We start from the raw sequence: 26,283 nt of genomic DNA on the forward strand, positions 1-26,283 counted from the left end.
TAGTAACCACTAAAATGTGTGCTTGGAAATTGACATGTGATCAGCCATCTCCATTCTGGAAGCTTACTTCCACAATGGAGCGCCTAATAAAGCGGTCTCATGGGAACTTGTGTAACAGATGAGATGTAATAGCCACGCTGTTGTAATACGTGCAGAATACGGTTTGCCATTGTCTTGCTGAAATAAGCAAGGTCTTGCCTGAAAAGGATGTCTGGATGGCGGCATATGTTGCTCCAAAATCTGTATACATTTTTCAGCATTAATGGTGCCTTCACAGATGTGAAAGTCACCCATGCCATGTGCACTAATGCACCCCCATACCATCACAGATGCTGGCTTTTGCACTGGGCACTGATAACAAGCTGGATGGTCCTTCTCCTCTTTAGCCAGGAAGGATGTGGCATCCATGATTCACAAAAATTTTTTCACATTTTGATTTGTCAGACTGAAGGACATTTTTCGACTTTGCCTCAGTCCATCATAAATGAGTTGGAGCCCAGAGAAAGCAGTGGAATTTATGGATTTTGTTTATATATGGTTTATTCTTTGCATGGTATGGTTTTAGCTAAAGTGGGAACATATTTCAAGAAACAATGGCATTTCTCAGTTTCAACATTTGAATCGAAAACGTTGTAGTATTTTCCATTGAATACAGGGTTTAAATGATTTGCATATCATCGCATTCTGTTTTTCTTTATATTTTACGCAGCGTTTTACATTTTACGCAAACTTCATTGGAAACAGGGTTGGATATCAGTGTCTTTCAATTCGAAAGGTGCAAGCAGGCTTTCTAATACCGATTGCACAATGTCAAGGAACAGTGCACACGTTGGTTCGGCCAGCCTGTTTCAGAGGTAGGGCAATTAAGGCGCGGCTAGTCAATACAGAGGAACAACACATGTCAGTGTTGGAGCGAAGCCCTCTCCTTCTGCTCCTTCTGCTCCTCATGAATAATAGACAAACATGTTGTAATCAAAGACCCTGACCCTCAATGAAATCCTCCAAAAAGAAACACACACACTTTCAGTCAATAAGCAGAAGCCAGTAACAGTTAAGAAATGTATACACTCCATATTATATAACATAAAATATAAACCAAATCAGAGGTCTTCAAATAGCACAGACTGTGCCAACAAAGTAAGTCTATAGAACGGCACAAAACAGGGAGAGCAAAAATAAATGTCGGTCAACTTTATGGTCTTAGAGCCAAGGTATTTTCTGATATAGATGGTTAGCACATTGTACAACCTGCAACTGGTCACAAAACTGCACATAGCTATAACAATTTTATTATGTAGATACATTTTTTCCCGCAAAATCATTTTAAATGTTGTTCTCTCAACTAGTTCTGTGTTAAGAGAACTGTGGATGTCTGATGTATTTTGTCTCTTTTCTAATAATCTGATTTGCTCTGGCAACGTTTTCCATGGCAAAACAGCACCCCTGAACTGAATCAATACTGTCAAGATGAATTCCAGATGAAGTCCAGATGAATTCACTCAATACCCAGTCCCAAATTAACACACAAGCTGCACTGGAAGACTTCCCAAGTGTTAATGTGAGCATTTTGGAAATGCAGTGTAATCAACACACTAGGGGTTAATAAAAACATTTTTGGGCGGGGCAAACGCTAGGCCTAAAACGTCAGCAGCCGGGACACTTTTTACCATGAATACAAATAGCAATGTGATTCAGAGCAGGGTTGGAGCCGGGAAATGGGAAAAGAGAGGACTCTCCATTCTTACAGTAATCTCCTCCCTCGCTCTGTCCACCACCCACCCAGGATAATCCCTCAGTACTGGACAGCTGGCGGGTTAGAAACATACATGACGTCACGGCCTGGGAGCATTGCTGGGGTGGGCAGGTAGCGTGGTGGTTAGAGCATCTGACCAACAACCTTTCGTTTGCAGGTTCGAATCCTCCAGCAGGCGGTGTAAAATAAAAAAAAGATAATCTGTCGTTCCGCTCCGGAGCGTTCCTGACCCTGATTGCGCCGATGAGCTGCATCAAATCTGCTTCAAATTAGATCAAGTGCCAACTGACAAATACCCCTTGAAGTAATCACATAAAATCCATGTAATCACACTTCCGTGAATGTTCAGAAAACGCCAATGGAAACGGTAAAGGCAACACAAGAGGACAATCTGACAGTGTGTGTGAGTGACCGTCGGATTGTTTTTGTGTCAGTCACGTGGGTACAGTTCAGAGGTTACCTAAGAGTATTTTAGGATTTTTAGGATAAACATCCCCAACAACAAATTGGTCCCTTGAATGGGAGTGGTGAGGGCCAGCATTAGGAGTGGTGAGGGCCAGTCACAACATTAAGAAAACTCTGGTTGTCTAAACACACAGTAACCATGAAATCAGACCAATCGATCCTCACTAATGACCTACAACATTTCTCCGGGCCATAGAATGTGATCTGAGGATGCAAGTGTAAAAGGGGGAATAACAGGACCCTTTTGAGAAGAATGGAACCAGACAGAAACACAAAAAGTGTAACTCAATGACATGGGCAGCAGTAGCGAGGGTTAGTCAAACTCTGTCTCCAGGTAACCCTGCCGCCTGATCACGGGAACCCATAGGTAGCCAATCACCATTGGAGGGACGACAGGAAGCCATAGGTAATCAATAACACGAAGGAGGGATGGAGCCAAAGCTACATAACCCCTCTCCTAGTTAAAGCTCTATGGAAGACCGCAGTCCACCATTGGTCTGGGAAATAATGGACTTAGATTTCATACACAAGTCAAGTTCCCTATTGCAAACAGACTATATATCACTGACAATGAGGCAACCAAGGACTTAAGGTGACATCATTCCCCTCCAGGCATTCTTTAATGAGCGATTTAGTTCTAAAGTGTCTAGGCTCAGAACACGCACAGAAGTACACGTCGCCAACCACTATGACTAACCAGCTGGGTCAAGTGAAGTAGATGAGGGAAAGAGTTGTCTTTTCCCAAGTACTCATTAGACCTTAAAATAGAGACAGAGGATGGAAAGGATTGGACACAGGGCTGCCCACAGACGAAACTGGTCTCCACGGCGGCCTAACTTTAGATGCTTCTCAAAGCTGACAAAACCAGCTCATCTGATTCACCTAGTCAAGGGCGTGATAATGGGTTGACGACAGGTGTGCTAGCTCTGGAATAGTTTAAATACATTGAAATGCTGGCGTTCCCCGAAGGAGAGGTTGGAGAAGCCCAGTCCAATCGGCCCATGTTACACAACACCAGCCCCTAATTGGTTTCTGCACCTCCGTGCCAATTCCAGGAAACATTCCACAGACTGACTTCATGCATTCTTCATACTGAACATCGCTGGCGTGTTCAAGAGTTGCAGGAAACCAAGCAATTTTACCACCAGTGTGACAGTAAGTTACCACGGGCGGACACATCTTAAGTATGTTGGATACCAGTATGGCAACTCAATGTCTTGAACACCTCAAAACATAACATAGTTATGGGTTTCCCGGTCCGGAACATACAGGCAAACCCTTTCCAATTTTGTTTGCTCAACAGCGGTATAAGCTGGCGCTGGAATAAGTCAAGTTTTGTCGGTGTCTGAAATCACACAAGGCCGTGGTTGTACAAGGCCACAACTCTAGATCCAGGGAAATCTCAGGTTCTCGGGACTTTGATACTTTCTGCTAGGAGAAAGGACGACGCATGTTCCTTCTACGGTAGTCTCTCAGCGTAAATAAAGTCAATACGAGGTCCCTCGTGTTCTCTACACATCATGTAAAACACTAAATTATATGACACTGTTTGAATGTCTGATCAAATTTGGACAAAACAGAGCGTTTTCCCCTATGCACTGTCAACAGGGACAACACCACCACACAAGCAGCCTAAACCTCCATTTGAATTTACCAATGTTTTGTTTTTTCCCCATAAGTGCACTCGCCAGGGAATTGGGTGCTTCTTGGGGGGACTGAACTTCCAAAACTGCCTTAGAATTAAAATTCCACAGATATGGCCGGGCGGTTTATGCAGCCAGCGTAAAAGCCTTGGCAGGACACATTTCGGAGGGCAAACATCTGTTATCAACACATCTATACTGCCTATTGCCCCATGTTGCCTAGGCTACAATAGGCCACACAAGGACAGGACAGATAAACACATTTGTCCACACCTGTGTTAAATAACTGGCTGTGAGAATTTATACAAATCGATCAATGCCGTTTCATTACGTCACTAACACCTCGTCACCCCACAGAACTATTCAAAGAGTGATTCTAGGCAAATAAAACGCATTCGGGATTAATTCAATTAATGACAAAGTAGTATTAGCCAATGCTGTTCCGGTGGTATATCCAATGGGTTTATATTGCGTCACACTAGTAGGTTAAATACACTTGGGTCAACACTACACTCTCCTCGCAAACTAATAAGAAGAGGCACTGAAGAACTGAATCCATCCCATCACAAGCAAGCGTACGAGAATGTTTAGCTTAGGTCCTTTAACCCATACTTTAAAAGGCAAATAATCATGCTGTCAATAAGTTCACGTCCTATTTTATGCCACAATAAAGTACTACACAGAAACACCACGCTAACATCGTCTGGTGACCTGACAAAAACACCAGCAGTACTGTAGAACGCCATAAAAGTGATACTGGCGCTCGGGATGCACCCTGGAATGTGAAACTGTCAATTTAGTAACTATATATGATCATAGCTGTACGTTATATCATTAAGTATAGTAGTTGCCTTACATGCGGCTGCGTGGCAGCGCTGTAGACATAACCATGCGGTCAGCCAAGATGACTAAACCGTCCTTCAAAACATTATTTCGGCTACGCTACGATAACGTCTTAAAACATCACCATTCAGTCAGTAGTTAAAACCAAATGCAAAATGTTCCCTTCAGGACACGAACGGTAGACCGGCTACACTTCTAACAACTTCTTACCTTCGAGACGGTCATAAAAGATGTGTCCGCAGGTGGCACGATTTTTCCAGGGGGGACCAAACTGCAGTGGTGGATAGCTGGAATGTTGTGCTTCTCTTGCAGCGGGACGCTGGGTGTCTTTGCCCTACCTGGCTGACTCGTTTGAACAGCCGGCTGGCAAGTCTATTTACATGTCAGCTGTAAGACGGTCAAGTAGAAATCATGAAGGTCTGGCTTGACTGAGGCGGATACCGGTCTGTGAGCTCACAGGCTTCACACATCAACTGCAGTGATGAAAAAAAACAGAAACGCGAGGTAAAAGCGCTGCGGAACCCAACCTAGGAGGGGTGGAGAGATGCTCAGAGACGCGGAGGGGAGGGAGAGGAGGGGCCCTCTCCCACAAAGAGCGCGGTTGCAACTAGGCCAAGTTCTACCCGGTCATCTGGCTCTGCATCGAATCCCTAAAGTCCTGGTGGTCAGCCTTTGTCTCGCAACGTACAGACTGCTGAGTCTTCTGCCGACCGTGGCCAAGGTAAAAGATCCCTCCCTGACGCACAGAGCACGTGCGCAATATGGTAACCCCGGGAACAATCGCGGATGGTCCCTATGGATGCGACGTAGCTGTGACCTCACGGTGCCATTGATATTTAAAACAACCAGAACCAGCTAAGCAGTGAGCACACCGTGCACAAGTCAGAAGTAGCTCAGTATTAACTATCATTAGGCCTAACAGCTATGAACATAATGGGTATTTTCGCACATTTGATTGGGATCCTAAATGTCCAGTGGCATCCGCGCTTCCGTTTGTCCCATCAAGCAGATAATCCAGATTCGGAAAAGCAGATCTGTCAACAAAGTAATTAGCCAACTCGTTGTAGAGGATCTTGTTGGTCAATGTGGGCCGCCAGCACCAGTTATAGTTATTTCGCCAACATAGCTCTGGGTCATACATAAATGATAGACTAATTTATCCAATACAAAATGTTGAATAAAAACAGGTTCAGTGTAGTTGATGAATAGTATCCCGTTTGTTTCTTTTTAACATGGCATGCATACTTGCATATCAACAATTATATATTCACAAGGTTTACCCAATGTATTTTTGCTTTTTAATGGAAAGCAGACCGTCTGTTTATGCATACATCTATTATTAATGCTCTTAGTAATTAAATCTGCTCTAATATTTACTGAAACGGTATTCTTTACCGCCATCGTCCTAATCCATGTTGTACATAACAAATGGCACGTTTCATCGCCCCCAGGTGGATGTACACTTTATTACAGGGGGAGTTTAACGGGGAAACCGAAATCCCGGCCTCAGAGGAACATTTTAGGGACAAAACCAATATCTGGTCCGGACCAGAGACTATCAACCTTCCTGGACAAGACCAAGACTATAATTACTCACGTCTCTGGGAACATATCGGGATGGGCTGGGTTCAATTCCAGGTCCTGTTATAATGCACAGAAATTCCAATTCCTCCTCTCTTCACAGGGGAATTTAAATGGAATTAACCCCAATCCCGGTCTCATACACAAGACAAGCTCTCCTACTTGTGTGATGTTGTCAGTGGGGCAAACTGGGTTGTGCACAAAACCTAAATGGGGTATTTTCCCATAGGACAACTGTCCACTACTGTGCATTAGAAGACCATGTCTGAATCACCCACGCATGTTATTCCGAGTTTATAACAGGGTGCTGTCAAAAAATAAAAGTGTCATGCACAGTAAATGCCAATAATTCGGCACACAATCACCTACCTCATAGGAACACACACCCATGATGTCAGTGTTTCTTGGGTGCATAATGTACAATACACGTTTTGAGAAAACAACTGTAAAAGCAGCAATAGCATTCCTAAACTATGAGGTGCGAGGCCAGCTAGTCTCTGGTTTTACCTACAAATTAATTGCCCACACCTGGTGTCCCGTGTTTATTTCCATCCCTGACCGAAGGGACACAAAAACAACCTGTGGGACCCGCTTTACGATTCCAGGGAACATTGATGGGTCCAGCTTTGATCACACCATGCTGCAGAGTATTGTAAAAGGGCGTCAGTGGCTTGGGACTCAGGCTTGTAATCGGAAGGTTCCCGGTTGGAATGCCGACTGGGTCCATTGGCGTTGTGTCCCCGGGTGAGGCACTTTACGTTGCTCTGGGGAAAATGTCCCTGTACTTACTGTTTAAGTCACCTTGGATAAAAGTGTGCTAAATGACTAAAACGTCATTCAAAATAAAAGAGCGCTATGGTACAGAGAGCATAACCAAGGATTTACCTACTTACTGTGCCAGAGTCAAAGTACTGGAGATTTCCTCGCCTGGTCGTCAGTCAGCCCACAGTCAAAATTACGGACAACTTACTGCCTTAGCAACTGGGCCCAGCTCTGAGTAAACTCTAACCCTGACAGTTTTTCTACATTTAAGAGGAGTCCTGACCTCCAACCTTCTATGAGAATTTTGTCTGTCATGCCATTAAAACTATCAATGGTTAAGTATTTTTAAAAGGCTTTGATGGGTTAAGCCGGACAACGACAAAAATAAACTACAACTACAGTATGTACATTCTAGAAGGTGTGGCATCTTCATGAATTCTTGGTGTGTTAGTGTGCATTAAACAAAGTAATTTTAAGGGTTGATCTAATGTTTTACTAAAACTATCAACGAAAAGTATGAATAAAAAAGTAAAACCAAGAAGCATTTGTTAAGTCATTAAAATGTTTATGCAGAGACCAAAAATAAACAATGATGCTAATTCACTTGGTGTCTAGATTGAGATGCCTAAATAAATACTGTAGTCCTTGTTTGGATGCCTTAAAAAAACAATTCAAACTGGAACGGTAAAATTCAGTAGAGCTAAATGAGGGCAAATCAATACGTTGTCTCTTGTTTATCAAACACTGAAATCGACTGTTACAGCGGAGCTCCAACAGTCAATATAAAAAATATATATAAATGGAAACGTCTAATACATCACTAAAACATAGGCAGAAACCAGCAACATGGATTTGTAAGATGGTTCAATTTAGTGGTGTACCTGTTAAATGTTGGTTTAGTGTAATGACACCAGTAAAATTACATTAAAATATGGTTGAAATAAAATTTAAAATGTATTCAACATTTGCATTGATTTGTATTAACTAGATTAGCAAAGTGGTAAAACACGTACAGTAAGTATTCCTACAACTTTTAGATTCATATATTCTTTATTTTTTACCTATTTCAATGAGGCTCATAAATCGATAAGTTACACAAGAATCATACAGAAGCTGAATGCCAGATAGAAAAGTTGCAAAAATAACTTTTTTTTTTACCTCTTTTTCTATCGTTGCAGCATATTGAAAAAGCAGAACTGCAGTTGGAGTTCAAACTCAAATTGGAAACAGTTATCAGTGTTGTAAATAGAGCACTGACACAACTGAAAGAACAGGTGCCCTGGGGGAGGGGGGGGGGTATGTATAAGGACATCAAGCCTCCAGGATCCATACAGGTCTTCAACTGGTGGTCTCCAGTGTAGTTACCATGGTAACGGGAGGGGCGTCATCAAATAAGAGCGTCCGCTAGTTCGTTCGCCGGATCTGTCCATCCTTCCTGTGCTTCAGTCACTCTCTCTCTCTCTCTCTCTCTCTCTCTCTCTCTCTCTCTTTCTCCACTGCCTTGAGTAATGTTTTTCAGACTAAGAACATTGTGTGGTAAAAAAAAAAAAAAAAAAAACAAGACCTAGCCTAGCCTAGCTGTTGAATGTCATACTGCAGAGCCTCAAGGTGACTCAGCTAGTACAAACAAAAGGCCTGAAAGGCAGGGAGCAGTGTCTCGCCGGGCTCCTCGTACGGTAGAAGATGAGAGACGAACGCACTGGGCGTGTGATTAACGATGCGGTTGACAATCGTGTTGGTGGTGTTACTTTCATCTTGGAATAAAATCATGTACACATTAAAATGGATTACCCGATGTGGGAGTGATGAAGGGGGCTGTAGACATAAAGAGGGTATGACGGGCTGGAGCGATAAACAGAGAACCTAGGTTTAGTCATATTCTTCCATTTTCCTAATTGTTTATTAGAACGACGTCACCAACGAGCCAATGGCATTTTTGCCTTTCACTTGCCACATATCCATCCTTCCGTTTGTCTTTTATCAGTCCGTCCCTAGTCATCATCCTCGTCTTCATCGAGGTCCCTGGCGTCCAAGTCGTCCTCTTCGTCTTCATCAACCTGCGAGAAGAGGGTCACATTCTAACTAGAGTACTGGGAGTACAGGGAAGGCAGGGCTAGCTGGTTAGGACATAAATCGTGTAATTTTGTCTAATGTCCACATACTCATATTCTAAATGTATGTAGAAATGCTCATGTTTTGTTCATCTTTATTGTATTTTTGTTAAGTGTTGCACCCTGGGAATAACAGTGTCTGCCATGGCAACAGCAAAACGGGATCCATGAAAAATAAAATTGAAGTGCAGGCAAGATCACAAAGCCTAATCTTGTTCTAAAAGGAGATTTAAATTGAGACTGAAAGCCTTGCCCAGGATTAAGCCTAATATGGTTACAGGAAACCGCCCCAAAGACATAATAATGTTAAATAAATATTAGCCTGAATATTAAATAATAGCATGCCAGCTAGCCTTAAAGATGCAGTCTGTGATTCCTGGCCACTGGTTTCAGAAGTGGAGCTGTCAAGCAAAAACAGGTCCCTGAAAATGGTGTACTCTGTGAAAATGGTGTACTCTGTGAAAATGGTGTACTCTGTCATGCATGTAGTGATTTGTAACCTACGACATCAAAACCATTCCCTTACCAACTTGAAATGTCATGCTTGACTCATGTAAAGTTTATGCTCATACAAACAACATACTACACATTCAGCCCAACACGTGAGCTCTAAAAAAAACGTTTTCTTAATCACACAAGTCCCACTTCAGCACCTTCAACTCAGCCCTCTAAATGAAAAGCCTCTCTAAAGGCAGAGGATCTTTCTCCAGAGTTCTAGTACTTTCTAGATCCATTCAGAGCCACAATGAGCAGGGCTGGTTTCTCCTACCGTCTCTCCCAGGTCTTTGAGCTTCTGTTTAAGGCTGAGGATCTTCTGGTCCTGGTCGGCGAGCAGCATGAGGAGGTCGTCCTGCTCCTTCTTGGACTCCTGCACGTCCTGCTGAAGCTTGGCCTTCTCCGTCTGCTCGATGGCCACCGTGCTCTGGGCCGTCGCCAACTGCTGCTCCAGCCCTGCACAGCGCTCCCTCAGGCCGCGGCACTCCTCCTGAAGTTGGGGATCAAAGGGGATGGGGACAGAAGGGAATTGAGATTGAGCAAGAAGAAAAATGGCCGCCAGACAAAGCTTGAAAGGCAGCTGTATCGCATGCGGCCGTCTGACCGAAAACACTAATAGCTCAACCGCAACAGAAGCGCTTTTCCTGTGACATTACATTAGAGGGAGCAGCCGGACTCATACACTGTCATATCTAAATTGAATAACTACGAGGTCTTGGTCAACCTTTAGCCGCATTTTCAGCGAACGGTTAGGCAGCTAGCAGAGTTGAAATTGTAATTCCCTTTGATGCTTTTCAACAAGGACAATGTCCTTCTGACTTGAGATGAAGCCGGCCAGTACAGTACCTTGAGTCTCTCCGTCTCTGTGTTCTGAGCTGCCAGCCTGCTCTCCAGTTCGGCCGCTTTAGCATCGTCTGCTGAGCTCCCACTGCTGGGCGCCAAGGGCTGGGAGAGAGGGGTACAGGTGAGAGCCAGAGAGCGAGATATAGAAAGAAACAGATAGAGATATAGTTATGTTAGTCTTTACATTCAGTTGTGCATACAAACCCCGCCCCCGAAACACCTGTGTGTGAAAGGTCACGTTTGCTCACCGTGGCCTCGGCTCTTCTGATGAGCTCCTGCCTCTCCGTCTGTAGTTGGCTGATCTCTGCACACTGTGACTGGACCTGACTCCTCAACAACTCCAGCTCCTAGGCGGGGAGACAACCAACCGTAAACCAACCACTAGGAGTATGTCTACCTAATGAAACGTGCGGTCAGGCACCAACCATTCCATCAGCCAGTCCATCCTACAAATAAAGAGCGTGAGACCGGCCTTACCCTGAGTCGCTCTGTGTCCACAGACCCTCCTGCTGCCATGTCCGCCGTCTGTGATTCGGCAGTCCCAGACCTCTACAGGACAGAACCACAGAGTTACTACGTGACCCGGTCCACTGCTGGCACTACCTGCGTGACACTAAGCAGCTGGTGGTCAGTTACCTGCCATTCAGCCCTACTACTCCACACTATTGCATTTATGAACGAGCCTGAATAGTGTTGTTTTGAATTGTACAGCGGAAGGCGTTAACTGTAGCGCAGCCTACGGTACCTGTTCGTGTTGCTTACTGGCCAGCACTGTTTAAACCAAACCCCACATTCCAGAAGCTTTAGTAAGCTCTAGATCTTTTAAAGGTCCAAGACAAAGTCAAACTTGCAGCTGCTCCATCCACAAATTACTTTCAACACGGGCCGTGGTGTCCAAGGAGATCTTTACCAGTGTGTTGATGAGTGTGTCCTTTTCGCTGAGCTGGGTGTGGAGCAGTGTGTGCTGCCTGCGGAGCTCCTCCACCTCCTCTCTGAGCTGGCCCAGCTCCTCTGTGTTCAGACCGTTGACTTGGGCGCCCTCACCTTGGGTGAACGGACCCTGGGGATCTTTACCTGGAGACAACACAGTCACAGCTCATTTAACCAATAAGGTGTGAGAGGGTGTGATAAATGGCCAATAAACCACGGCTAAGGGCTGTTCTCACGCATGACGCATCGCGGAGTGGTACGTTATACCATGGCTCTCAGCCAATAAGCATTCAGGATTTGAATGATGTAATCCCACAATTCACAACATACACAATTAAATACCAGTATTCATACATTTTTCGTTAGTTTTAAGCGGCGGCCTAAGCCACGATGTGGACTGAATGACTGAATGTTTTCCAATTAATGATCGGCTCACCTAGCTTCAGCTTGAGGATGTTGTACTGGTCTTTATGCTGCTGGATCTGAGACTGCTGCTGTGTGATTTGGGTCTGCATCTGCTCATTGTTCATGGACAAGGTGGACACCTGCTCTTTGAGCTCTTGGATCTGGGCGTCCTAGAAGGGACAAACAGGAACAGGCCTCGTTCAGAGACAGCAGACGGCTCGAACTTGGGGACATGGGGATGTGTTAGGGAAGCATTTTGTGTTGTGGGTCGCGCCGTCATGGCCGGTCAGATTTTACTAGGGGACACAGGAACACAGGAATGGATTGAGCCTTAGACAAATGTGTGTCAAAGACTTGGAAGGTTAAACTCAGCTTAGAGAGTGAATGGACTTGGTGATATTTGAAAGGAAGACAAGTTAGGTTTCTGAAACGCGTGCGTGCATGCATTTAAAAAACGTTAAAGGGTCAGACACCTGGTCCCTGATCAGGTCTTTGTACTGGGTGACGATGCTGTCGTGCTGCTCCAGTGTCTTCTTCACCTCCTCTTCCTTCTTCTCCTCCTCGCTCGACTTGTGGACCGCTTTCGTTATAATGCCTGTGGAGACGCAGAAGACCGTGAACGCGTCGGTCAGAAACACGCGGTCCAAAGAAAAAAGAAACAAAGGCAGGAAGTATAGAATTGGAGATGTCAAGGAGATTGTCATTCATGGGGGTATTTTTGCTGGGTTGCGTTTAGGTTATGCCAGGGTTGTAATCAGGTAAGTCACGCCAACCTTCCAGTTCTTTGACCAGCTTCGTGAACTCGTGGTCGAACAGCATTTGTTCTGGGGAGGGGAAGACAGGCTGTGGCTTCTGGGCGGCGCGGGAGTATAACTCGTGTTTCGTGACAAAGCCCAGCTTCTCCACAAAGTTCTCCTTCCCGATGCGCTTTTCAATCAGCTGCTTCAGCTTCTCCCTGCAGCGAGGACGAAACACACAGGGTTAGCCACTAAGCATCGCAAAAACAACGCGAACTACGCAACTTATAGCACGGTTTGCCTTGTGGTCCGAGCCATGTGCGTGCTTCAATGCGCGGGTGCGGGTGCCGCATGAGACACAAAGGCTGAAATCGGGTTTGGACTTCTGTAATACCTTTTAATAATTCTGGCTCCAGAAAAGCTCAAATACAACAAACACCAGTTGAACCCCCGGTCTATTATTATTGGGACAGCAGGGGTGTGTATGTAGTGATGTTCTAACAGGGGTCCTGCGGGTTGTATGAGAGTGATGAAGAGGATGGGTGTCAGGTGACGTACTTGGTGTAGTTCTCCAGAGAGTTGTCGTTGTAGTAGATGCAGATGCCCAGCAGGAGGGCACACAGGCCCTGAACCAACCTCTCGTCCTCCCCCAGGTTCTCCGAGATCTGGCCGGTCAGCTGCGGGGCGCCAGGGGTTAAGGGTCACAGACAGCATCATCATCATCATCATCATCACATGGGCAAGGGTTGTCATATAGCGCTCCGGCGCCTGTCAAAATGCTCATTCACGCTGTTCAAGCAGGGTGACGTTTGTGTGGGGTCCTTCACGCACAGACACAACTTGTCAAATCCCTACAAACTACAAGGTGTTAATGGTAAAGAAAGGGCAGGGGATTACAATCAAACATTGGCGGGGCGCTTTCTGACAACTTCTCGTATACCAAAGTCTTTCTGATTACACTCGACTGAATTTTCTGGAAGGATACGAAGGGGACATTCTCCTGGTTGTGCAGGAAGTGCGTGACGGCGATGGGGCAGTTATTGATCCAGGTACAGAGGAGCATGAGGAGTCCGACCCGCGTCTGCACTTTACTGCCCTGCGGAGATCACACATATACACGCATGAAAACACACACACACCTCATTAAATTAACACACCTGACTTAACACAACCCATGCTTGATGTTGCTCCTGCGCTTTGAACACAACTCCTTAACGTGGAGATAGTTTAATTAATCTAGAGGGTCATCTCTTAGCATCTGTCTCTGCGTTTTGATGTTCATTTTAACGTGTCATGCCTCGTATTTTCACTTAGTCTCCTGAATGTCTCTGGATAACATGCATGTCTTAATCCAACCAAATAAAGCATTTTAATTAACACAAATCTATGCAACTGCAAAGTGGAATATGATCTGGTTCGATGGTAATTTGATGGCACGCCGAAAACCAAATAAGGATTTGCTTGCTGGTGGCTACAATTAAAATGTTACTTTGGTTGGAACCTCATAGTAAAGCATTTTCTTTTTTCGGGGGGCAGAGGAGGACAGGTTGAACAGCAAATTCCAGGTTATAAAAGTTTCAAAAGCACCACGACAATGACTTCAATGCACACCATTAGTGATTAATAGAGTTATTTGAATAACAAGAGAGAAACTCTATGCAAACATGTTTAATAAACCAGGGTTAGGTTTATAAGAGGATGCCCGGCGATAGCTTCAAAGGAAAGGAGTAACAAGAGAGCTAAACCTGGACATTATCCGGGTCCTGAAGGAACCTCTGCAGTCACCACCGCTAGCAGTATCACATGAGGAAGGATCGTTGATGCAACTCCTCCACAGCTTAGCCAAGAAGCAGGTGATACAACAGCACGTTACTAAGCTAAGACGCCGCTACCAAATGTAGCTTACAGGTGAAAACCACAAAGGAAGAACGACAAACTCGTTGCTATGTCATAACAATAATGGCACAATTAAAAAGCAGCATCCGTGCATTTCCGTGGGAACGGAAACACAAGAGGCTGTTGCCTTAACGGTATGCCTCAAGCGATGGGCACTATTGACCCGCCTCCCTTGAGTTGTACGGATTTGTCTTGGCTATACGCCAAGAGCGGGGCGGCATTCTGGGAAGCAGGCTGGGTGGCGATGCAGACACCTCTGCTGTTGTGAGGGTGATTCAGGGCTGACAAGGACAGGGTTCATTCCAAATGGAGTTTGGGTGCGGGACGTGAACGAGTCAGCGTGACCACACGGCTTACTATCAACTAAACGGCAAGGCGATCACCTCTTCTGATTTAGCCTCCGATGGTAACGCAAAGCAAAACGTTTGAAAGAGGGAGAGGAAAAGGGGAACAAAAGTTAGTGTTTCTAATAATTTTTGGTCTGGCAATGACCACTCCCGATTCTGCCTCCAATGGAGACGTAATGCAAAACCAAAAAAAATTTTGAAGGGGGAAAGGAGGGAAAATGAAGAGAGGGAACACAAATGATCACAACTGTAAATTATATATTTTATTGGTGCCCCTCCCTGTTAGCAGTGCCACCTAGAGTGCAGGAGGAGAAACAGCAAGGGTGACTGTAACAATACCGGTAAACCCTCTAACAACAGGTCTATGGAGGACAAGAGCAAGGACAGGAGTTCTGCAGTGGCTCCACCCCACCAGAACAGTCAAGTCCCCATAGAACAAACACAGCAAAGGGGTCGAAGCAAAGGCTTATGGGAGTTGGGACTCAGGGAAGGGTCAGTACAAAACTCGACAAGAACACAGGTGAGACAGGCGAACACAAAGATGATGGGAGCCGAAAAGGTACACGAAAACAGAACCGGGAAGCCAAAACCCCCAACGTAAGGAACACAGAGTAGGAGCAACCTGCTGATGCCAAAGCCAAACCATTACAGACGGGTACCGCCCACACGACAGATACTCACCCGCCGGTTGATCTTATCGCCCTGCAAAACCACAACAACCGTACGTGACACTGGGCAACTTCACATACAAGCAGCAACAGGTTCACTGTCTCAGAACTTTGGGCTATACTCGGTCCGTATGCCTTTGTCCCAAATGGCACCCCATTCCCTTTGTAGTGTATGACTTAGAACTGGGTGCCGTTTGGGACACGTTGAGTTCTACTTGTAGCATAATAACATGTTAGCATGTCTCAGTGTGGGGTTGTACTTGTAGCATAACAACCTGTTAGGCTATCTCCGTGTGGAGGTCTATTTGTAGCATAATAACATGTTTAACTGCCTCTGTATGGAGGTCAACTTTCTAGCACAACATGTTAGCATGTCTGTGTGTGGAGGTCTACTTCTCCGGACATGGCACAACAACATAATAGCCTGCCTCTGTACGGAGGTCAACTAGTAGCATAATATGTTAGCATGTCTCTGTGTGGAGGTCTACTTGTAGCATAACAACAAGTTAGCATGTCTCTGTGTGGACGTAGCATAATAACATGCTAGCCTGTCTCTGTGTGGACGTAGCATAATAACATGCTAGCCTGTCTCTGTGTGGACGTAGCATAATAACATGCTAGCCTGTCTCTGTGTGGACGTAGCATAATAACATGCTAGCCTGTCTCTGTGTTGACATATCATAATAACATGGTAGCATGTCTCTGTGTGGACGTAGCATAATAACATGCTAGCCTGTCTCTCCATGTGTGCTGAACCTGACTGTATGACGCATGTTTTGACATTAGGCAACACTCAGTGGCCAGTTTATTAGGTTCACCACCAGGTGTGTATAAATGGCCACCTCCAGCCGACAGAGTCACACGGGCCGCTGTACAAAGTAGATAGGTTTCAAGTCGGCTCCATTGGATCACCAACCTTGTACAACTGATGTCTCAAAAAAAACACTGCCTGGCCCAATAAACTCGGATTAATTTTACTTAACCGGCCTACACAGTGACCAGACCTCAACCCAATAGAGCATCTTTTGTATGAGACGCTAGTTCGGCGCGGTCAAATCTGCGCCAACTGACAGGACACCACCGGGTCAACATAGACCAACATCCCAGTGAAAAATATCAAGTTCAGGCTGCTCCTGGAAGCAAAGGGGCCTGACCCCGGAACTAGATGGGTGCGACCTAATTAACTGGCCGCTGAGAAAAGACATCTAGCGGCGTAACCCGCCGGAACGTAGCCCGTCCGTCCGCCGTACCTGTGACAGGATGTTGGTGCACTGCTGCAGTAGGGAGACCGGGGGTTTGCCCAGGCTGGTGGCCAGCTGCACCCGGAGGAGCTGCTCTTTCTGGGTCAGGTTGTCCTGCAGGGCGTGGGCCAGGGCCACGGCAGCACACCAGTTGGACAGGGAGTCGGCGGAGAAGAGACCCCCGCACAACAGCTGGCCGGCGGAGATCGAGTTGGCTGGGGGAGGGGGGGGGGGGGCACAGGTATTTTAACCAATGGGCACCAGCGTACACATTTTTGCGATTCTGATCCACTACATCTTCGGGTGTGCGTTCACACTTAACGTGCTGTAACTAATATCATCTGACACATTAAAGAAGGGGCTATTCATCACATGGGGGTTACAAGTCCACGTTCCTGACAACAAGATTAAGAAATAACAATACATTATAAAACGGGTCTCATTTCCTTATGAGGCAGCTGTGGGTATATCATGTGGTCGTCGCTTTCGTCATAGCAACACAGTGCGGAGTCAACTGAACTAACCGTCGATGGTGGAGGGCAGCAGCGTGGCCACAATCTCCCCTTGGCCTTTCTGGTTCTTGTAGAGGAAACACTGGAAGCAGTAGAGCACAGCGCAGCGCAGCACAAACGGCTGCCTCTCGTTCACCATGGACATCAGCAGCACCACTATGGCAGGCCTGGGATCAGAGCACGGAGGTTTTAAGAGTCAAGACGGCACCACGGTACCAATGTGGTGCACTACGGTGACAGGTCTGGGGTCAGGGAATGGGGGCCTTCCGTAATGACGACAACTTTTACTGATAACTGACCTCTGTGAGGTGCAACTCACCTGGGGGGGTTCGAGGGGGCGTTGACCGACGCAAAGTAGTCCTGGTTGGTCTGAGAGCCGCGGATCACCTCTGACACAGTGTTGATGGTCTGACATGGGGGGGGGGGGGGGCGGCAGTGAAAAAAAGTTTTAATAGTTTCTGAGTTTAACAAATATTCCAGTCAGTGCAGGTTTTCCCTTTTCGGATCAGAGGCATTTGCCAACTGGCCGGGATGTTAACCGCAGTGAGGAAGGAGGGAAAAAAGTAGTAAGGAAAAGAGGCTGAACTGGTGGCTACCTAAGTGGGTAGGACTGAGGGGAAATGAGGCTAAATAGCTAGCCACCTCAGGGGGCAGGACTGAGGGGAAAGGAGGCTAAATAGCTAGCCACCTCAGGGGGTAGGACTGAGGGGAAAGGAGGCTAAATAGCTAGCCACCTCAGGGGGTAGGACTGAGGGGAAAGGAGGCTAAATAGCTAGTCACCTCAGCGGGTAGGACTGAGGGGAAAGGAGGCTAAATAGCTAGCCACTTCAGGGGGTAGGACTGTGGGGAAAGGAGGTTAAATAGCTAGCCACCTCAGCGGGTAGGACTGAGGGGAAAGGAGGCTAAATAGCTAGCTACCTCAGTGAGTATGTCTGCAGGTACACCCGTGGCCATGAGGATGGTGCAGAGTTGCTGCAGGAGGCCGCACTGGTACATGGCCTTCTGACAGCTGCTGGAGGCTCCGGGGGCGTTCCCTGGGGACACCATGACCCGCACCAACTGGGGAGGACGACACAGAAAAAAATTAAATAATGTAACGCTACGATCGACATATCTAGAGCAAAAATCCGTCACCATCCGCCGCCAAGAATACCAACAATGTGCTGCGCGGTGAGCTTGGCTATGCACACAGGAATAGATGAAGGCTCTTCTATGTTCAAACAGCAGACAACACAATGGCCGTGGAATTCTGCATTTTCAACCCAGCGCTGAAAACACGAATTCTCCCTGCCGTTGCTGAAGCTGATCCACAGGAAGGTTTACCTGCAACATGAGGTGGAGATTGGTGACCTTCTGGGCAGACCAGCCGGAGTTGTCGTCGCCCACCTCAAACCAGGGCTTCATCCTCTGGATGTAGGAGCCCTCCTTGAAGAAGTTCTGGTTGGAGCTGTTGTTCTTCAGGAGGTTGAGGAGCAACAGGAGACAGTCCTCCACCACAATGCCTGCGGCGTGAGCACGAACGGGGAAACAGTTTGTCAAGAAGTCCTTCATTTCTCTACAACAATCGCCAAGTTGCTGAAACACGTTCACTTGAAGGTGGATGTTGCGTTAGTAAGCCCCATTGCTGAACTCAAACGTGTGTTTTAAATCATATAAAATTGTAAGGCATTAACATAGTTGAGTTTATCACCAGGTAGGGGGTATTACTTATTGGCCCTACTATTCCATTCGATTTTACCCCCATCACTGCTGCCCTCCTCCGTGATGATGTCCAGCAGGCGCTCAAAAGCGTTTTCGAAAGCCACGATCTTCTGAATGGCCGCGTTGCCTTTAGTCAGGTGTTGCAGCAACAGCAAACCCTGAGTGGGAAACAAAACGGTAGGTATTAAACACACGCTGCATGAAATGGCAGCGTATAGAACAGAACTGCTAGCCAAACAAATCTCACACGTATCAGAGTCACAACGCATAACACACTGCCATTGAGCCACTGTTAGCCTAAAAAGCCTAATCTGATCATTCATTTCCTGAAATCATAGTCTGCCTGTCTATGATTCGTTTTGTGGGTTTACAGATGAACATTCAACGTTCCCTTAAACTACAAAAAAGAAATCTTGCTGTAGCCATGGAATTTTGGCTACATCCCACAACACCCCCAGGGTGTCTAATTATGATTGAAAACAACACAAAGCATTTCAGCAGAGTTTAAATCACCCATTATAAATCGCTTGGCAAGGTATATTGAAAAAACATGTAAAGCAGTCCTTCCTCATACACACTGGGGACTAATGGAAGAAGTGCAGAGAAGAGAAGTGGTTCTCATGCAAGAGATGTTGGAGACCTACGACCAAAGCAAACAGTGAGACCAGAACTCACGTCGTTGCGGATCACTTCTCTTGAGTCGGCTAAAAGGTCCATCAGTCTAGAAACACCTGCAGGGGACAGCGAGAGACCTTGGAAAATTACCAACGACTTGGCCTGAAAACACTTCACTATAGGCAGATTAGGGGAGACAAAGCGACACAAAAAGGCTCAACGGAATCAATAGTGGTTGGAGAACTCACCCATAGGGCTGACCAGGATGACCCCTTGGACCTGACTACACTGGTTCTTCAGCAGAGCGGTCAGCAGCTTGACCCCTGGCCAGCGCACGTGGAAGTCAAATTCCTATCAAACAAGGACGTAGTATGACAGTCAGGTCATTACACTGGGAATATCTGACAACGTTAAAGAACTTGTGACTGCTTAAAACCACAATAATATAAAACATTCTGAAAGTTGCCCTGACTCTCTAAATACAAGTCTCAGGCCTGGATATGAAATTATAGCACTGTATATCAATCCATGCAATTACAAAGCCAAATTGGCTTCTAATGAATGAAATGGTCAGACTAATTTTCATGGAAGAACTGAGTAGAGGTTCGGGTCCTTGGTCTGTTTACCTCCAATAGTGTCAGTAGAAGTGTGACGCTCTCAGAGTCCCTGAGGAACTTTTCGGTGAATAGGACTCCCAGATCTTCTTCCTGCTTCTGAGTGTTCTCATCTGAAAATGGGCAAAGGTCAAAGGTTGAAAGAGTCTGTGCACCACAGAAATAAAGTTGTGAAATAAGGCTTGTTCACAGGGATTGGTCTCTCAGAGGCACTGTGACCATATTACAGACTATGAATAGATCCTTATAATGGCATTAAGATATATCATTAGGGAACCAGCAAGGATAAGCAAATATGCACAGCACCAAGCTTAAACCTTGATGAAAAAGACCAGGGTTTTTTCCTCCGGATAGAGTATGCAGGTTATATTTATAGTCCAATTCATGAACAGGGGTTATTCATATTAATAAATAATTAATATAAATAAATAAACAAACAAACAACCTCTTATTTACAAAACATTATGTCACAGGTAGTTCCCTCCCCATTATGTAGTGTAAGATGAAATGGGAAAGGACCTAACAGAATCTGTCAGACAGACACCCTGTTTGACTAAACATTTTTGTAAATAAAATGTTTGGTCGGGGCGGAACGGATACACCTTACGTTTTAGAAAACGACAGACAAGCCGAGGGAGTGAGGTGCAAGAGAAACCATACAAGGGGCATAGGAAAAGGACTGCTGATGTCACCGGCATGTGGTAGGCTATGAGCCAGAGGGGGAGGAGCTAGCCAAGTGAGATGGGCGTTGGTAGGTAGGTCCAGAGGGGGAGGAGCTAGCCAAGCCATATTGTCATGTGAAAGAGGATGTAGCAGTAGGCGAGATGACCTGGTTAACATCTAGTCTAAACAGCACATTAATGCCCTGGGTGCACGTTTTTGTTTTGGCCCTAGCCCTCACACACCCGTTTCAAATGTTGCCCTACCACTCACACACCTGAGTGACGTAATCAACCTATCAACAGGTCTTTAATTGGAATCAGGTGTGTGAGTGCTTGGGCAAAAACAAAAACGTGCACCTCCTTGGGTCCCGGGGACCAGGACTGGGAAACACTGCCCTGGAGTGTTCGGTCAAAGACAACACACACATTACCTAGGATTCTAGGTTACTAGGAATAGTTTATGTCTAATACCAAATAACCCAACATTCTGTACTAACGAAACCATCAAAACATCTCCACTGCCAATGAATGCTTTTTAAAAAAAAAAAAAAAAAAGGTATCCAATTGTAAGTAGGAGGAGGCTTCTCGGAACAATCCTTCCACCAGAAACTAAAAGTCACCCTATGAATGTATAGATGTGCTTGACTGCACGTGTTAACTGTGAGAGAGAAAAAACTGGAAAAGCAATGGAAAGAAAACACGCAGAGCAGGAAAAGCAGCCGAGGCAGGTGCGATAACAGTGACACATTATTACCGACCCCAAGTCCTGAATGTGTTAAGTATTTCTTCCCATTAAAACACCAAAACATCTTAGTGAGGTTAGTTCAGTTGAAAAGCAGATATCCCCACAAGGGAGGCGGCCTTGGGACAAGGACCACCCATAGTACCACTACTGACCCGGCACAGGCACGATCTTATTCCTCCCAGAAACAGGGATATGGGGAGAGGCCATCATGTCTGTAAGAATGGGAAGTATGGAGGGAGGGGAAGAGGGAGAGATTGAGGCCTTGTGCTTCATGGCACACATTCTGATGAGGGGCCTGATGAGACTTGACTGCAGAAACATGAACCACAGCCATGCGCGTGTCTCCCCCCCCCCAATTCTGGCCGTCAGTCTAACCTATCGCCCTACGCATAACAGAGACAAATCAAAGCAGCGCTGCTTTTCACTCGACCTGCGGACCAGAACGACGCCTGTAATTTGCGAGAAGCTCTGCTTAGTGGCTAGTGAGAACATCATGCACGAACAAGAGTTTTACCTTCAGATTCGTCTGTAGAGTTAAAACATGGAAGAAAAGAGAGAGAGAGAGAGGTTTACATACACAGCAATATACATTCACAGGGAAAGAGAGAAAGAGTGGAGGGGAGTTTGGTAGTGGATGACAGGATCCATTTTCCATTTGATGTCCAATTAATTGACAGTAATTGAACTCAATTGCACATGCCATGGTTACTAAGAATGGACATCCTTATCGTCATTTAAAGAGACAAAAATGAGCTCTGACAAAAGATCTTAAAACATCTTAGTACCTTGTTCCTCCTCCTCGTCATTGCAGATTATATTGTACAGAGTGTCCAGAGCGTAACCGAGGATTTCGGAGTCGGACCTGGAGAAAATGAAAGGTGTCGTTTCTAGGATCTCGAAACAACCAGCACTGGTTTCATCCCTTAGGTCTTCTTTTAGCCAGGTACCATACAAAATGCTGTTCATGAAGGGTAAAGACGTACCTGTCTGTTTGCAGGATGTGAATTAGGTGATCCATAGCCTGGGTGCCAACTTCCAAGCGATATTTCTACAAAATCCAAACCAACAGTCAAGTCATGACAACAGCATATGATGGTTTCCCACTGAGCAGCACTTCAGCTGTAAACCGACTCTGCATTCCAACATTACATTTCAGTGTTTTAGCAGAAGATCTTATCCGGAGCAATTTACAGGAGCAACAAAAGGGTTCTTTTCCCCAAGTCTGCCCTGTGTGTGAGCAACTCTGTGTCTCCTAAACCTTTTATTCATCCCCGATGAACTCATTACTTAGGGTTACTAATGGCAGCCCAGTCTTTCAGTCACAGCCTCAAGGTCTCTAGATCTTTACAATACTAGAGTGTAGTGACTGAGGGAGCAAATCAGGCTGACGCAGGCTAAGCGTCGTCGCCAATAAGTGGCATCCTTTTCTATTGTTTCCTCCCCAGAGAGGTACGAGAGTGGGGAAAACCGACTGGTGGGCCATGGCTAAAATGGATGCAGCTAGAGTCAGTGACAACACACTTGGCACTAGCCTACACCATTCCACGCGATACCAAGCCACGCCACAATGTGACAATATAACGAGCGATCTAGGACTTGAAGTCCACTACGCTGGATTTTCCATCATTTGAAATGTCCTGAAAAAACCCTAAATTGCTACCCCTTTGGCCATTTTCTGTATTGGCTGCAATCCAATTCTGAAGCCTAAAAAAAAATATATATGTTTTTTGGTTTGCCACGTTATCCACTGCCCGCAACACAGTAACACTGCTGACTTATGGGAAGGATCATGGTCAGCAAGCCCCTGGCTACAAAACCAGTGCCCCACCGGGTCCATCGTACTGGCCTGACTCGGTGCCTCCCTGGACCAGTGACATCAGTCGCACGGCATTTCATTATGACACCCAGGTGGAGACCAACATTTCAAGCTCAGTCTCACATCACCCATCAAAATGGACATCACGCGTTTATTGCTAACAGTTAACATTAGCGGCCAGCGTCATCAGCTAGACTGCCAACCACTTAGGTACTGATTAGCAAGCGAGCGATGTGAGCGACGTGTCCGAGTCTTGGGCGGGAGTGTCATATCTTATATAGTTGCGTCCCTTCAATCCACGGCCCAAAAGATCCACCCAGTGTTTTTCCTGATTAGAATATAACGGAATGGTGACAAGACACTCAAGTGACAACTTGAGACACATGCCACGCAAATCTGTTTTGACAGCACTTAGCACACAGATTTAGGGGCGACTGAGGGTGTGTCACTGCTCGAAACAACAAGCATCAGAACAGAACTCAAAGCGTAACAGAAAAAGCAAACGGAATGAACTACATCGCTGAAGCAGCCTTGCCACAGAGCTCACGGCAGTGTGACAACATTAGGAGAGGCAGACCCATTGAGATGAGCCCGATGTGACTACGTCCTACCTTTGAGAGGGCTTTGAGGGCGCGGACCGCATCCCGCCGGTCTTCCAGGAGGGTCGAGGAAGCCACGCGGTCGCACAGCTTCTGGATCTGTGGGTCAGTCAGAACAACGGGTGGTTGACACAAGACGGCCACAACAAAAGGAACTAATGCCACACCATACGATCCCTGCACACGCAGGACAACGTACTGTTCAGTCAAGCCTATGCATGGTTAATAAACACACCACGTTCAACAGCATGCCATTGGCTCATTTTAAACAAACATGGGTTGGGAACAAGCATGATCCGTAGCCACAGGATAAAGCACCTGCGCGGACCATGAACATTGACATCCCAGACGGATGGATTCAACAGAAGTTTGTCCTTAAAGGAGGGATAGCAACAGACAAATTCAAGACCCCACAATCATTACTTGTCTACCGACTGAATGAATATATACGCAGCCATTAAACTGAAAGGCCTGCTTGACATAGGCTGGAATATGTAACACATTCTTTTGTATGGCTGGGAGAAGAGGCATCTGTCTGTCACCCAGCTCCAGCCTATTCTGTCAGCACGATTGGAATGCCAGCAGCAGAGCTTCCCAGACCCCAGGAAAGGATTCATGTTGCATTAGGCTGTTTCTGGTCTGTGCACTGCAAACCAAGTGGGGATAGCTGTAATGTCTCATATGACCGTAAACAGTTGGATGGATGCAAGGCACGTAAACGAGATCCTACTTTCCAGAGAAGCCATTTGTTCAGTCAGTGACAGCCGGCCGTTTCAAGCTCCCTTTGCCAAGCATTTCTTTCAGGGGGAAAACGCTTAACTAGCACTTTTCAGGATAAGCAGCAGGGAACATCATTTCGATTGTTTTCCTATACCCCCATTTGGCTCACCAGCTAGCCAGCTCTCAGCAGATAAGTTCGCGTAATGAAATTATTGTAAAGTTATTGACCGATTCATTTTGTGCTCATGAGGTTGGTTGTAGAGTGCACTGTCACTAGGCCTAAACCGGTCTTTCAGCCTGGAAAAAGTTAAAAATGAAGATTGTTGTTTGTCATGCAGGAATTCACGTAGATTAGGTTTAACTAGACAAAATATAATTCTGTGCGACCGGGTGTTTGTGTGACATTAACTAGTTTGTTAGCCGGCTAGCCGAGCTGCGCTTCTCACCGTCTCCGCTCCAGTCGGCTGCGGCCCCGCTGTCTGTCCACCCATCACTCCCCTGAAGAAATTCATCGTCTTTGACGTCCTCTTGGAGATATGTTCGGAATTCCAACAATCTTAGATAAACTTTGGAAATATTTTTGCCGTGCAAGGCGAGTGTGTAATAATGTTAAAACGACTCAATATTGATTCTTTTTTTTACTGTATACAACCTACTGGACCGACCCCGGAACTTGAGTGATATTTCGCCAATGCGCAAGCGCCAAGACGTGGCGCTACGTGGCTGATCAGAGGACAAGTGCCTATTAGTTAAAGGGGTACAGGATTTTATAACTCTAAGTACCTACAAAGACAGTACACAAATTGGATAGCTACAGAAACGAAAAGTGTAGCCATCACCACTAAAAAGCTTAAACTCAAAAACATAAACCTGGTGCTACAGCATAAAGAGGATATAAATATACCTGTAATTAATATGATGTAATAATAAGCACTTACCATAGACAATATGTTTACAATAGAGACCAGCAACTCACAGCTGAATGCCTGCAGCTGTATAATATGCAGCCCATGAACCCCCATGATCATTGGGGTGCATAACCCCTCACCCCTACACTCTCTCTTCCTGGAAACCGATAGGTACAGACTACCTCTTTCTCCTGACAGTTAAGATGCACACACACGTACACAAACACATGGCATAATACATGTAAAATGTATAGTTGAAGGCATTTTAGGAAACCTCTTGAGTGTAATATATATATTTTTTGTAATCTAGCATACTTGTATGCATTCGTAAATGTAGTTTAATGCATATGTTTGTAAATGTAATTGGAACAGATATTTGTGAATCTTCTATATATTTCTTTTTTTTTTAAATGTTTCACTAAAACATTACAGAGAGAGAGAGATTCCTTTCCATCCTCACATATGTGTTGCCTTCTTCCAGGTGGGGGTCATCAGGGCATCATCAATCAATCAATCAATCAAAATTTATTTATAAAGCGCTTTTTACAACAGCAGTTGTCACAAAGTGCTTTACAGAGACACCCGGCCTTAAACCCCAAGGAGCAAACAACAGTAGTGTTGAATTTCAGTGGCTAGGAAAAACTCCCTAAGAAGGTCGAATTTTAGGAAGA

At 45.7% G+C, this 26,283-nt stretch overlaps 2 protein-coding genes across 8 annotated transcripts in view; both read right to left on the minus strand.

Annotated features, from left to right (window-relative positions):
- coro2a (coronin, actin binding protein, 2A) overlaps positions 1-5,658 on the minus strand; it is a 30,830-nt gene extending 25,172 nt beyond the window's left edge. For both annotated transcript variants that reach the window (XM_010888372.5, XM_020043966.3), the window contains exon 1: positions 4,915-5,658. The gene's annotated coding sequence lies outside the window, so the exon portion shown is untranslated. The remainder of the gene's footprint in view (positions 1-4,914) is intronic.
- A 2,420-nt stretch (positions 5,659-8,078) lies between these two features.
- uso1 (USO1 vesicle transport factor) lies at positions 8,079-25,398 on the minus strand. 6 transcript variants are annotated; one of them, XM_010888366.5, is made up of 27 exons: positions 25,151-25,398; positions 23,997-24,083; positions 22,553-22,617; positions 22,355-22,431; positions 22,084-22,095; positions 21,722-21,781; positions 20,175-20,275; positions 19,797-19,899; positions 19,609-19,664; positions 18,971-19,091; positions 18,556-18,734; positions 18,151-18,291; positions 17,552-17,640; positions 17,245-17,399; positions 16,730-16,935; positions 15,493-15,513; positions 13,554-13,664; positions 13,127-13,245; positions 12,605-12,786; positions 12,305-12,426; positions 11,863-12,001; positions 11,407-11,570; positions 10,974-11,045; positions 10,745-10,843; positions 10,500-10,598; positions 9,928-10,143; positions 8,079-9,104 (listed from the first exon to the last, which is right to left on the minus strand). In XM_010888366.5, exons 1-27 carry the CDS (start codon positions 25,214-25,216, stop codon positions 9,039-9,041), a joined length of 2,928 nt encoding a protein of 975 aa, XP_010886668.2. In that variant the 5' UTR covers positions 25,217-25,398; the 3' UTR covers positions 8,079-9,038. The 6 variants fall into 6 exon arrangements, with proteins under 6 accessions (XP_010886668.2, XP_010886669.2, XP_010886671.1 ...); XM_010888367.5 differs by lacking the exon at positions 22,084-22,095; XM_010888369.5 differs by lacking the exon at positions 21,722-21,781 and having other exon boundaries at positions 25,151-25,397.
- Between the last annotated feature and the right edge of the window lie 885 nt (positions 25,399-26,283).

Source organism: Esox lucius, chromosome 25, assembly GCF_011004845.1.
Source record: "Esox lucius isolate fEsoLuc1 chromosome 25, fEsoLuc1.pri, whole genome shotgun sequence".
NCBI classification, from domain to species: Eukaryota; Metazoa; Chordata; class Actinopteri; order Esociformes; family Esocidae; genus Esox; species Esox lucius.